At 44.1% G+C, this 14,050-nt stretch overlaps 1 protein-coding gene across 5 annotated transcripts in view; it reads left to right on the top strand.

Moving 5' to 3' along the window:
- The window catches only part of LOC117754573 (ras-associated and pleckstrin homology domains-containing protein 1-like), a 48,696-nt gene that overhangs the window by 30,970 nt on the left and 3,676 nt on the right, over window positions 1-14,050 (top strand). For all 5 annotated transcript variants that reach the window (XM_034573537.1, XM_034573535.1, XM_034573536.1 and 2 more), the window contains 10 exons: window positions 5,758-5,835; window positions 7,184-7,258; window positions 7,795-7,879; window positions 9,876-9,997; window positions 10,117-10,182; window positions 10,309-10,452; window positions 10,562-10,672; window positions 11,359-11,457; window positions 11,812-11,932; window positions 12,355-12,485. In XM_034573537.1, coding sequence (XP_034429428.1) covers window positions 5,758-5,835; window positions 7,184-7,258; window positions 7,795-7,879; window positions 9,876-9,997; window positions 10,117-10,182; window positions 10,309-10,452; window positions 10,562-10,672; window positions 11,359-11,457; window positions 11,812-11,932; window positions 12,355-12,485 — 1,032 coding nt within the window. The remainder of the gene's footprint in view (window positions 1-5,757; window positions 5,836-7,183; window positions 7,259-7,794; window positions 7,880-9,875; window positions 9,998-10,116; window positions 10,183-10,308; window positions 10,453-10,561; window positions 10,673-11,358; window positions 11,458-11,811; window positions 11,933-12,354; window positions 12,486-14,050) is intronic.

Below are 14,050 nucleotides of genomic sequence, written 5' to 3'. Positions count from 1 at the left end.
TCTTCACATTTGACTCGTTCTTAGTGGAGCACTGATGTAAATAGATGTTAAAGATGTAAAACCAGTTCTAATCCAGATTATCAAACAGTGTGATCAGTTCCCACCCCCACAGTGTTGGAGCCTTTATTCTGTGAAGCTTTGGAGTCACTGCTCATGTCTCCGGTTCCTGTTGACGTTTGTTACGGTGACGTGAGTTTGGTTTGTTTTCAGAGTGTGATTTTTCTCTGTGAAGCATGAGAGCATGAGTGACAGTAAACTGACTGCACGCGTGTGAACCGAGTGTTTGATGTGTGACGGTTTTAATGCTGTTAAGTGTCAGAGCTTCTCAAGGACACGATCACACGGGAGTTTGTGTTAAAGCAGGAGCGAGTCTTTACCTAAAGTTCAACCTCTTCATTACTTTCTAATTGAGTGTCAAAGTTCTGACTGATTCTCTCTCTGAGGTGATGGAGAGATCCGACTCTCCCCGTGTGATCGTTCTGTGAAGCTGCTTCTCGTTTATTTGTAATGAAAGTTTGGATAAAACATTCTGGGATGGAACTCACCTGAGTCACAGAATCTCCAGGTGCAGGTAAGTGTCGACGCTTCTGTGTCTGAAAGAGAGAAACGAAACATGTCGGAGTTTGTTTAACAGCAACATTTACTCCATCGTTCCTGTTTAATTCTCTGGATTGAAGAAAAAAGAAGAATATTGAGGAACAACACTTCAGATGTGAAACTGGGAAGCGACAGCCGGTGTGCGGACGTACTTGTGAACATAATATCTCAGGATAAACTCTTTGGGTGGCCAAAGGTCAAAGGTCAAGGTCACACTGGCTTCACAAATGTTTTTTTCGTACTATCAAGTCTCCCTTTAGGGAATTTCTTCTATTTGACCTGTTGTCACTTAGCCCCGATGTGAAAAGATTACATTTCAAAGGTCAAAGGTCGCGGTGACCTCATATGAATCTGGTGACATACACCAGTGCTTTGATTCTGGTTTTGGTTATTAGATAGAAATGACACTGCTGTGTTTTGCCTTTTTATTCCCCTTTTATTCTGACGTGCATTTAGAAACTGGGAGAAACCTCCTGGACGTCCGAGTCAGAACTCCGTCTTGTTTCCCTGGACTCCGCCTGCAGCCGTGACCTCGGAGGAGGATGTGCGGCGGCGTCACGTTCTTCTGTTTGCTGATGAGTGTTTGGAGCATTTTGCAGCACTGGAGCTTTGGAGTTGATCTGTGTGATCAATGCACATAATGGAACTCGCTGCTGCTGCAGCTGCTTGTTGTCGTTTGAACCCAGATCAGGAAACTGGTGACAACAGGAATCACTTGAGATACGTTTACGGAGGTTTTATTGAAATCACTGTAATGTTTGAGTCCGTGCTGCTCTTAAGCTAAAGCTGCAGACGTCTTAATGGCTGAGGACAAAGTTTTATTTATCTCTATGTGTGTGTGTGGGGGGGGGGAATTAGATAGAAAGTAAGTAAGGAGGATTTCTTCTGATTGGATCTGAGATGTCATGATTTGATTGGATGATAAAGCAGATGAGGCTGTTTGTATTGGACGTCGGAGGAATGTTCCGGATCTGCAGGGATAATCTCCTTCGGTGCAGCGAGTGGGAGATTCCCCCGGAGCATCATACATGTGCACGTGCAACACACCAACACACACTCTCACAGCGGCTGCTTGGCAACGTGCTTTCTCTCCTCGAGTCCTCCTTTCTGAGTCCTCGCTCGTTTCCATCTGGGTTGAATTGAGTTTAGGATCCAGCAGACGACCCTGAATGATCAGATTTCCCCCTCTTACTGGAGCGTGTTGGATTTTTCCACACGACATCGGCTCTGCACGTCCGTCTGAGCCCAGCGGATCAGAATGAAGTGAACGTCGTCAGATTAATGTTTTGCTTTTAGGATCCATTTATCTCAGAGCAGCTGCCGGTGGCTTCAAATCCTGCTTTTACTGCCGCGGATTTCAACCAAGCCGAGATAACGCGGGTCGCCGTCTTTCAGGGGTTTCCCTCCCACGCTTAGTCCGGCTCCACTGATTCGTGGCGTGAAGCGCTCTGAGTACGTGATTCTGTTTTAATTTGAGGGTCCAGATTAGATGGGGTGAGGGGGGGTGAGTGGGGGGTGCAGCTGCAAAGGGCCCTGAGATTCCAGGCGGATTATGAGCCGTGGGGGCCAGTCTAATTCCTGCAGCAGTGATTAGGCTGAGGGTGCAATTATCCTCACTCAGAGCAGCTTCCAGTGTGTGTGTGTGTGTGTGTGTGTGTGTGTGTGTGTGTGTGTGTGTGTGTGTGTGTGTGTGTGTGTGTGTGTGATATAAGGCATGAAAAGCTGTTTGTGTGTGTGTATTGGATGTGAAGCTGCTTGCATTAAATAGTGTGTGTGTGTGTAGTTCTGCATATAGGATAGTCTTTTTGTGTCAGTATTACAACTGCCTCAGCAAAAACTGCAACCCACCCACACACACACACACACACACACACACACACACACACACACACAGTCACACACACAGCTGGCCCACTTCTGCTGCCTCCATATAAGTCGCTGTGCTCATGAGCCGTACGGCAGCTCAGGATGGACATTTTCCTTATGACTTCAAAAGCAGCAGCGTCTTTACTGAGCAGGAGCTAATTTTAGAGCCTGTGTAATGTAGGTCAACATGAAAATCTATGATGTGGAGGGAAAATGTTTACAGTGCGAGCCGGGAACCATGATGACGACGGAGGAGGAGGAGGAGGAGGAGGAGGAGGAGGAGGAGGAGGAGGAGGAGGAGGAGGAGGAGAAAACCCCTGTCGACTGGAGGTGGTTCTATCGAATAGAAAACTAAGATGTTGTGACAAGTGGTGTTATAGACAGATTTAAGGGTAATTAATGGATTATATTATAATATTAAGATGCTTTTAATCAGGTTTTATTATGGATTTACACATTTTTAATAGAATTAAAGATCGTTAATTAATAATCCCTCTCAAATCGCATTATTTATAGCACCATAACTGTAGAGGTGTATCTATGTTAAAAAACTCAATACACGATTGATTTTGAGTCACACATACAAATAATATACAGAAGGTTTGGAAACGTTTTACAGATTAATGATTCACTATCGTACAATAATGATTCATCACATGAAAGAAACAAAAGTCTTGGAAGATGTTTGTGCATTTTCAATTTGCAAATTCAAAAACCTGAGTGGAAAAACTGAAAAATAGAAAAAAGAATAGATAATATAAATAATAAAGTGGAGAAATTCAGAATGAGCTGAAGGCAGAGCTGAGGTCGACTGTGATGATGACGATGATGATGATGATGACGATGATGATGATGATGATGATGATGATGATGATGACTGACACATGTTAGCTTCTTGCTACAGGCGTGTAATATTCTGTTAATGATGAATTGTGAATTCAAACTAAAACACACTTGTACGCTCAGTTAGCATTAACTTTCTAATGAACACACAACATCAGTCGCTGCTACAAACCCCAACAATTTTTCTAGACTAAACAATTTTTAGCAGCAATTAAACTTTATTCTTTTATGATGTGGTTACAGCTGCAGTTCAGATGTTAAAAGCCACAAACAGATGCTGTGTTATATAATTTGTTTTGTCAAATTTAATCCTCTGCCTTTTGTCTCGTCTCCACTTTAGTTGTAGTTATATAAAATAGGTGTTATGTAATTCTAGAGAAAACAACTTTACAGCCGATAATGTGAATTGATGATGCTACATTTACTGTATATCCACAATTTATATTTTTATTTCAATGCATTGTAACCTGAGTCTGATTTATTTATTATTTATTCTTTTCAGTTTCCTTTCGTCTTAAAGCAGCCGCTCATTTTAATTTATTTTGTTTAACAGTAATTAACAGAATATAAACTATTTTATTTTAAAGTTTACTGATAATCAAAGAAGAGATTCACGGTCAAACACAAGCTGCTGATATCACAACATATTATTATTTAAACGTTTTCTTTTGGTCTTCTAGTTTTAATAATATTAAATGCCGAACCAACACAAACAGTATATTTAATATAATCTTCATCTATCTCTTATTTATTGTTGACGGCTCAGAGCTTTTACAGCCGAACTGATGATTGTCCACATTCAATTTAATCTTCTGTATAAGACATTAACCGAAACATAGGCTCGTCATTATGGAGCTGTTTACGAGCTTAGACTGGAGGATTCCCTGCTGCGGCTGTTTTGACAATTTAGGTCTGTAGTGTGTGTGTGTGTGTGTGTGTGTGTGTGTGTGTGTGTGTGTGTGTGTGTGTGTGTGGGTCGGGGGGTGTTTATGGGGGTGCAGATAAGGAGATTGGCTGATAATCTCCTCTCCATCATCCTCCCCATCGTCTTAATTTCCCTCTGCCCTTTCGCTCGTTCGCAGTTTGGATCCTCGTGTGTGTGTGTGTGTGTGTGTGTGTGTGTGTGTGTCTGTGTGTGTGTGTCTGAGTTGTCACCGGGGCACACTCAGACACACTAAACGACAAACGAGCGAAGGAGTGAGACAAGACAAATAAAATCTGATAAAAGAAGTGGAAAGACGAGAGCGAGGGAGAGAGAGAGGGAGGGATGTTGCGTCTGCGGGGGGGGGGGGGGGGGGCATGAGAGCCTGAGATAAAGAGATCAGCTCCTCTGCATGGAAGTTGGCACAGCAGCAGCAGCAGCATCGCCACCCATCCCCCCATCCATCCATCCATCCCTCTCTCCTCCTCCTCCTCCTCCTCTCGCTCCCTCCATCTCGCTCGGCCGGGGAGGATGTGACAGGACGTTTAGATTCTCGGTGAATGAGCCTGAAGGTGAGAGCGGCGAACGGGCGGCGAATCAGCTCGTCTGCTCGTCAGAGGGGAAGATTTAGTTTTTTAATCAGAGTCAATCTGTCTCCTGTCAGTTCAGTCGAGGAGCAGATTAGTCATCGTGCAGCTCTGACTCAACTCTACCTCTTCGTTTATTTATCCTCGTGTTTCTACCTCCACTCTTTTATTTTTGGCTTGCAGATTCTTGTGTTTGCGTCCTGAAATCACCGCTGTCTGACTTCGTCCTCCTCCTCCGCTGCCGCTTCCTCTCAACTCCATCACGTCGCTGAGTGTTGACAAACATACCGATAGAAAGAGAAGCTGCGATTTCAGATCAGCGTCTTCGTCCGTCTCTTAGTTCGTCGGCTGCAGCGGCAGAGTCGCTCCAGTGTGTGTGTGTGTGTGTGTGTGGGAAATTTGGATAATCCTCCTCCTGAGAGACGAGTATCCAACATGTAGCGTCTGGTCGTTAATCCCGTCTCGACGATGGTGCTGATGAAGAGGAGGAGGAGGAGAAGAGGCAGGTTTCTCGCTGCCGGGCTCACACGTGTGATGGTTCCTCTCACTTTGGGATCTTCGGGCATCGATCCTCTGTCTTGACTCGTGCTTCACGTCAAGCTGGTGACTTCGTCTTCATCTTCATCTTGCACCCTGTCAGGAAAAACAAAGGCGCCTCATTAAACAGGAGGAATGTTCCAGGACTGAGCAGAAGAGACTGGGAATACCGACACTGGGAAAAACACTGGGATGGTTTTTCTGATTCTGTAGATTTTACTTGATGTGAAACAGACACAGAAGCGTTTTGAGAAAAATCAACCAAACACAAACATGAATTCCTGTTGGAGGAATCAGGTGAGAGGACGAGTGGGTTTACTGCAGACAGGAGTGTTGCAGGAGTGTGTGTCTGTTTGCATCGACTGACTGGTGTGTGTGTGTGTGTGTGTGTGTGTGTGTGTACAGGAGGAGCAGGCTGCGAAGCTGAAGGCAGACAACATCCGAGTCGCCCTGGAGAAGATCAAGGAGGCCCAGGTGAAGAAGGTGAGTCAGACACACGTGCACAAGAAAGATTGACATAGACGTGTGTGTGTGTGTGAGTGTGTGTGTGTGTTGCACGATACATGTGAGTGTATATCTGGCACGTGTCCAGCGGACTCGTTTCTGGGTCAGATCAGTGTTACTCCACATTGAAAAGCTCTGGTCAATAACAGCTGGGGTCAGCACACACACACACACACACACACACACACACACACACACACACACACAGAGTGCACTCAGCGTAATGACAATCGCAAGTTAAGTCTCAATCCCACAGAGGGAGAGAGCGACTGGATTGACAATCTGGATTTACTACACACACACACACACCCAGCATGACATCCAGCTACCTGTGTCTGTGTCTGTGTGTGTGTGTGTGTGTGTGTGTGTGTGTGTGTGTGTGTGTGTGTGTGTGTGTGTGTGTACAGTCTATTCATCTCTAAGTGGATCTTGCACAAATCTCAAAAAGACCTAAATATAAAAAGGTCAGATGTCAATGTATGAAACTCTTTCAGTAATACTTTCTTACGATCAGTTGTCAAGAGTTAAATATTATTATAATATTATTATTAGGAACCAAATGATGTAAATGTTGCAAAACGTGCTGAAACAGCTTTATTTAAAAGTATAGAATCTAAATAAGATATGAAACAAAATAAACAACAATTCTAGTATAAAATGAAAGTGTTGATGATATATGGTTTATTATCTTAACTTTCTTTCACCTGTAAAGCACTTTGAATTGGATTAGATTTGATCTTAAATATAGTTTAAAGTATCAAATACACATAATGGTCAATGCGAAACCACGCTCTTCAGTTATATATGTAAATAAACCTAATCAGGCTTTTAAACAGGTAACCATAGTAGCCATATACTCATAATAATAGTAATCTGCTGCACTATGTTATAGAAATGTGGACTTATTTGTATTTTAATGTGTGTAACTGTGTGTGTGGGAGTACATGTGTGTGACTCGTGACTCGTAACATACTAAAGTCATGCATGACAGTGAAACATGCACGAGTGGCATCACTTATCTCTACTGGGACACATCAGTTCCCATCATCACTGTGCACGAGCTTCTCTGGAAAAACCAGTGAAGGAAACTTGATCCTCTTATGAACAATGTGAACATGAGGCTCTGAATATTTAATGTTCTCTGTTTAACAAGAGAGTTTCTCTACAGAGATTCTTTAAACCACGGAGGCAAACCCCCCCCCCCCCCCCGGTGGTTTGACGTTTGAAAATGAAATCGTCAACTGCAGAACTTCGTTATTGTAACTGTGGACGAATAAAAGTACTTGAATGTAAACCCTCATCTTCTCTGTTTCTCTTTCCGTCGTAGTTGGTGATTCGTGTTCATTTGTCAGACGAGAGCTCGAAGACCATGATGGTGGACGAGAGACAGACGGTCAGACAGGTACGAGTCCGGCTCACATGCTGTAGTAATAGCAGCAGGGGGGGTTTCAGGGGACTGTGGGGGCCCCAGGCAAAGGGGACCTGGGGGGCCCAACATCATTCTCCACTTATAAACAGAGGTCAAACTGTGCATAGACATGAATAATAGTTAAAGTGCAAACCTCCACCACCATCACACACATTTAGACGTTCTAGTCTTCAAACAAACGTCTGAAATGATTATTATTTTTAAATTCTTTTATTAGAAAGTTAGTGACATGGGGCCTCGTTGGGTCGTTGAAGTTTCCTGTCGACAGACGATCAAAGAATTAAAGGAGGTTCTCACTAAACTGTGGATTAAAGTAATCAGCTGTTCTTGGGGAACCCCTCTCAGCTCAGTGCCCCGGACCATTGTTTCTACGCCCCTGGTCATTAATACTGTAGTAGTAGTAGTAGTAGTGGTAGTGGTAGTAGTAGTAGTACTGGTTGTAGTAGTGGTTGTATTATTATTTCATTAAGAGTAGAAGTTGTGTGACTGTAGATTCTCCTGTTCTTCAGGTTCTGGACAGTTTACTGGAGAAATCTCACTGTGGCTTCAGCCCAGACTGGTCCCTGGTGGAAACCATCAATGAGCTGCAGATGGGTGAGCACAAACACAAACACACACACACACACACACACACACACGCACACACACACACACACACACACACACACACACACACACACACACACACACACACACACACACACACACACACACACACGTTGTAAAAAGACTTCACCTGAACTTATCCAGATCCTGGTTCCTGCAGTGGAAACGTTTGAGTGACTCACTCACTCAATTTAGTAAAGAACTAAGTGGACACACACCTGCAGTGCATGTGACCTCTTCCAGATGTTTGTGTGTGTTAGTGCACGTGTGACGAGGGACGGACGTCATTCAGTAAATTCACACATGTGTTCTGTAACACTGTCCAGCTTTGGCTGTCAGAGCAGATACAGTAGATACAAGCACATGCACACACACACACACACACACACACACACACACACACACACACACACACACACACCTCCCTTGGGGGCGTGACCTTGCACACACACACTGCTGCTATGAGCTCCAGCTCCACTTAACAGTCTTTGACGTGCACGTACACACAGTGTTGGTGTGCGTGCGGTGCAGCGGAGCGTGTGATCTAACCTACATCTTCAGGGCTTCTGCTGAACAGCCAGTCAGCATCACTGTGAGAGAGGGTGAGAGGAGAGAGGAGAGAGAGGGAGAGGGGGAGAGAGAGAGAGAGAGAGAGGGAGAGGGGGAGAGAGGGAGAGACAGAGAGAGAGAGAGAGAGAGAGAGAGAGAGAGAGAGAGAGAGAGAGAGAGGGAGAGAGAGAGAGAGAGAGAGAGAGAGAGAGAGAGAGAGAGAGAGAGAGAGAGAGAGGGAGAGAGACAGAGAGAGAGAGAGAGAGAGAGAGAGAGAGAGAGAGAGAGAGAGAGAGAGAGAGAGACAGAGAGAGAGAGAGAGAGAGAGAGAGAGAGAGAGAGAGAGACAGGAGAGAGGGAGAGAGAGAGACAGAGAGAGAGAGAGAGAGAGAGAGAGAGGGAGAAGGTGAAGTGAAGCTCGATCTGAACCTTTGTCCTCGTCTGCACTAATCTTCTCCGTGTGAGTTAAATAAAAAGCAACCTGTGCTCAGGGCCTCGACTCGGCCTCGGGGGGTGAGTTAAATCGGTTGATTGGGGGAGTCGCTGGTGTCTCCGGCTGGGGGGGGGGGTTAAACCTTCCTGACAGCGCCCCCCCCATCACCACACATACAAACACACCAGTAACACCAGTGTCCTGCTGAGAGCCCTTTGGCTACAGACTGACTTCCTGTCTCTGACCTGCCCCTGCTCGTCCTCTTGTGCTGACTAAGTTATAATCCATAACTTTAGTACATTCATTTCATTTCTCATAATAATAAAATATGATTTCCCAGAGCCTGTCTAAACACCAAAGGACACGTTACAATCATAAATAAACACATGAATAATTAAATAAAAACCATTAGAATCAGATTAGATCAGTTTTTTCAAGTTTAACATGAAACATATCCTGAACCGAAGCAATAGAGAAAGACAGAAAGTGTAAATGCTGATGTGAACGAGTTCTGTCACAGTGAAATCAGGTTAACACAAGTAAATACTGAGTGAAAACATCTGTCCCCAAATGAGTCTTTTTGTTAATGAGGTCAAATCAGTGGTTCACAGTGGATGTGGGTCACAGCTGGTTTCGTGTCGGTCGTCCTCAGAGAAACGAATTAAAACAGCTGGGTTCAAAAGAGAGAGAAGAGAAGGAAGGAGGACGAGAGACGGATGTCTGAGGGGAGGGGAGGGGAGAGGAGAGGAGAGGAGAGGAAACAAGAGTAGAGGAAACAAGAGGAGAAGAGAGGAGAGGAAACAAGAGAGGAGAGGAGACAAGGAGAGGAGGTAGAGATGAGAGGAAACAAGAGAAGAAGAGTGAGGAAACAAAGGAGAGGAAGAGGAAATGAAGGGAGACAATAACACAGTAAACTATAATAAAAACACCAGTTCTGATTCTTATTGATTTTCCCGCTGTGACTGTAACTGAAGTGAACTTTGTCTCGTTCTCTGTGTTCAGAGCGAATCTTTGAGGATCACGAGAACCTGGTGGAGAATCTGCTGAACTGGACCAGAGACAGTCAGAACCGCCTGATGTTCACTGAACGCATCGAGAAGTACACTCTGTTCAAGAACCCTCAGGTGACAGACACACACTCACACACACACACACTCGCACTAACATAACAACACTATAAGTGTGTTTTCATTTCACTAACTTGCCACTTTCCTCGTCTCCTCTTCTTTCCTCTCTGCTGCAGAACTATTTGTTGGGGCGGAAGGAGACATGTGAGATGGCTGAGAGAAACAAAGAGGCTCTGTTAGAGGTGAGTTTGTTTCTCTTCACTCAGAAATGACAAGTCCTAGTCTCCTGTCTGAAAACAGCTGAATCCAGATATCATTGTATTTATAATGTGTGTGTCTGTGTGTGTGTGTGTGTGTGTGTGTGTTAGGAGTGTTTCGGCGGCAGCTCCGTGTCCGTCCCTGAGATGGAGGGAGTGTTGTGGCTGAAAGAGGACGGGAAGAAGTCGTGGAAGAAACGCTACTTCCTGCTGAGAGCCTCCGGAATCTACTACGTCCCCAAGGGCAAAGCCAAGGTGAGTGTGATAAGCAACAAAACAGAAAAAGATTTGATAAAAAGTGACAAATGTTTATTCTACCAGTGAAATAAATGATATTTAATAATAAGTATGTGTGTTTTTCCAGGCCTCCAGGGACCTGGTGTGTTTCCTCCAGTTGGATCATGTGAACGTTTATCTGGGTCAGGACTACAAGAGCAAGTACAAGGCTCCTACAGATTACTGCATGGTGCTCAAGGTACTTTCACACACATGCAGACGCACAGACCAACAAACGTGATGGGAAATATGACCAACTACTAATCTTACACTGCACCCTAGTGGTGTGATGGAGTAATTACATCTATAACAGATCCTTAGCTTCTGCACCAAATCCATCATTTCCGTTAAAAACTGTTGAATCCACATTATTTTGAGCTTCACACATGTGGTAGTTACAGGTTTGTCGCACTAGTTATTACTGTACAAGTATAAAACCTCCGCACACACTCATAAATATCAGTCCCCTAAATATGGCCATGAATTATTCCCTGAGAAAATGTCAGAGAAATCCGCATCTGCATGAAAATTGAATGGGTCCTTTTTTGGTTCATGTCCCATCCTCCAGAAAGAGGTTGTGTGGAAATCCGTTTAGAGGTTTTGTCGTAATCCTGCTGAGACACAAACGAACGGACAGAGTTGAAAACACACAAATATTTACACCAATTTCACAGGAAATACAGACACAAGAATAACAGAACAGTACTTCTGTTTGATTTATTAATACTGCAGTGTTCGCAGCATGAATTGAGTTTTAATCGTAGTACTCAAAGTACTTTCTGTAGTGATAGTCGTATCCTGTGAAGTAAAACATTGTGTGTGTGTGTGTGTGTGTGTGTGTGTGTGTGTGTGTGTGTGTGTGTGTGTGTGTGTGTGTGTGTGTAGCACCCTCAGATCCAGAAGAAGTCCCAGTACATCAAGTACCTCTGCTGCGACGATGTCAGAACCCTCCAACAGTGGATCAACAGTATTCGTATCGCCAAGGTAACCACTCGTCATATAAAGGTTCAATGTTGCTGCTCGCATCAAAAACTAATGTTTTCTTACGGGAGGATCAGTTTTCTGTTTGAGGACGACACAACGTCGTTACTACTTCTCAGTGGAGAGAGAACCAGTGTAGCTCGGACCTCTACTGGGAGGAGATGATGGGTTGTTTGTAGGTTATCAAGCCTCAGATTAGCTCAGTTTGACCTGCAGCAGTTTAGGGACGTTGGTGTAAGTGAGGACAAAAGAAATGAACCTTGAAAATACTGACACTCCTTGAATCAAGCTGCTTCAACGCAGATTAATGTGTTTGCTCTTATTCTCATATTCTCCGTCCCTCTGTGTGCTCGTCAGTATGGGAAGCAGCTGTACGTCAACTTCCAGGAGGCGATGAGGAGAACAGAGGCGGCGTACGACTGGTCCTCCCTCTCGTCTTCCTCCATCAAGTCAGGATCCAGCTCCTCCAGCCTTCCAGGTGTGTTCACCTCTTTCACAGCTGCAATCATCAGAGGAAAACCAGTTGGAATGTATTTTTGATTGCTGGTGAAAAGTTTCAGTTCCTTTCTGAGCAGGAAAGACGAAACATTTGATGGAAACTTTATAGAAACATAGTAATTTGAATATCTTGGGGTTTACAGGAGACTTTTTGAGACGTCACCTTGAACTTTTCTTATGTTTTAATAAAGAAAATATAAAAAACTGTGAGAGTGAATAAACAGGAGCTGATTTCCTGCAGCTCTCTGTCGTTTAAAGGCTTAAAGGTCAAAGGTCACACAGATACAACTAAACTGAACCAGTCATTTTTAAAATATCAACACTATCCGTTAATATCAGTTATTAATAAATGGAATAAGCATTGTTAACAAACCTTACCTCCTGTTTGTATCCGAACCTCAGAGTCTCAGTCCAACCACTCCAGCCAATCAGACAGCGGCGTTTCAGAGATGACGTCAACAGGCCACACCCGCTCCCAGAGTGCCGTCAGCTCCATCTTCTCTGATGCCTGGAGGAGAGGAACGCAAGGAGAGGTGTGAACACACACACACACACACACACACACACACACACACACACACACACACACACACACACACACACACTCCATCCTACCCTGTCATTGTCCTGTTTCCTTGTGGACTACATTACCCATGTTTCCCCTCTGCTTCCCTGCCAGCGGTCAAAGGTGAAGGGACGTATGCCAGTTCCTCTTTGTGCAGGAGGAGGAGGGAGTGGAGGTTAGACAGGAAGTGATGTAACAGGCATGTTAACAGTTCAGCTGCAGCCTTTTAAACACCGATCAGTGCGGAGCCATTATAAAGCATAGGCGACGTTGATGATCACGACAACAGCAACGACAACTGATTCTCCAGTTCAGGTTCTTTGTACCGAGTTCAGCTTCACCGAACTTTGAATAAACCGGTGACCAGCTCTTTGTTCAGCTTCAGGTTCTGAGGACTGAGTCCAGCAGCAGCTCTTTAATTTGCTGCGGCTCAATTGCTGCAGGTCTCTTTTACACTTCCAGAAAGAAAAGCTGCGACAAACAGTTTATTCCAAACTGGCAGGTTCAGAACGGACTCTGCACTCGTGTTTAAAAAGTCGTAAACACAACTGTGAGCTGTGAGTTATACTCTCGAGTGAATCCCCTGATTTTAAATGGCTGCAGCTGAACTGTTGATTGGTTTTAACCTCGTGTTGTGACGGAATGTCCTAACCAACAAATAACAAAACAGTCTGGATAGTTAAGCTTTCAGCTGTTTGAATGAAGTTTGTAACCTATTTGATGAGATGATGCAGAGGTTGAAACGCGACGCAGGTAAACTAGCTGCAGGATGAAGTTACCTAAAGATCTCAGATGATCCAGAGGAGCACATCGACTCCCTGGTCTGTTCACATGTCTGAGGACAGACTGGGGTTTTGTTCTCAACCCACCTTAATCCCTACAAACCCTCCAGTCTCTTTGCGGATGCCGATAAGAAAACTAACTTAAAGTGAAGTGGGAAAGTTTGAGGTTCTGAATGTGTTTGACCTTTTTCCAACGTTGCTGTGTTTGGAGTTCTTCTTCTTTGACTGCACTGGTTTGTTGTTTGAGTTCTTGCATCTTGTTTAGGAATGGGTTCCAATCGCATTTCTTTCAAATTCAGTTCTGAATGAATCAAAACTTTTTTAAATATCCTTTTAGTAGTTTGAAAATGTCCTTCATTAACCCCTGACTCATTTTCCTCCTCACTTGAGAATTGTGCCTCAGCTGCAGAAACGGTTTAAGAGTCGATCGCAGAAACCACAGACTATCTACTGTATATCATGTTACCTTTTCCGGGTACCGCCCTCTAGTGGATGTATCGCTTAACAACTATGCTAACGTAAAGGCTGTATAGTGCGGGTGGTGACAGTTACGTTGTTTGAAACGGACGTATCTCTCAAATGAGCCTTAAACAGAGGAATGAAATGACAAATTCATTTCAGGAGTCTTTGTCCACGATGTTTCACGAGTTCAGGTATTTTACTAATTTGACTTGGAAGCTAATTCAAAATGAAAAAGAGGATTGGAACCCACTCCTAATGTGTCCTGGATTGTTTGTTTTACAGAAACGTG

Source organism: Hippoglossus hippoglossus, chromosome 21 (assembly GCF_009819705.1).
Source record: "Hippoglossus hippoglossus isolate fHipHip1 chromosome 21, fHipHip1.pri, whole genome shotgun sequence".
Classification (NCBI taxonomy): domain Eukaryota; kingdom Metazoa; phylum Chordata; class Actinopteri; order Pleuronectiformes; family Pleuronectidae; genus Hippoglossus; species Hippoglossus hippoglossus.
Note: the sequence above shows the minus strand (reverse complement) of the source record. Positions and strands in the feature narration are given on the sequence as shown.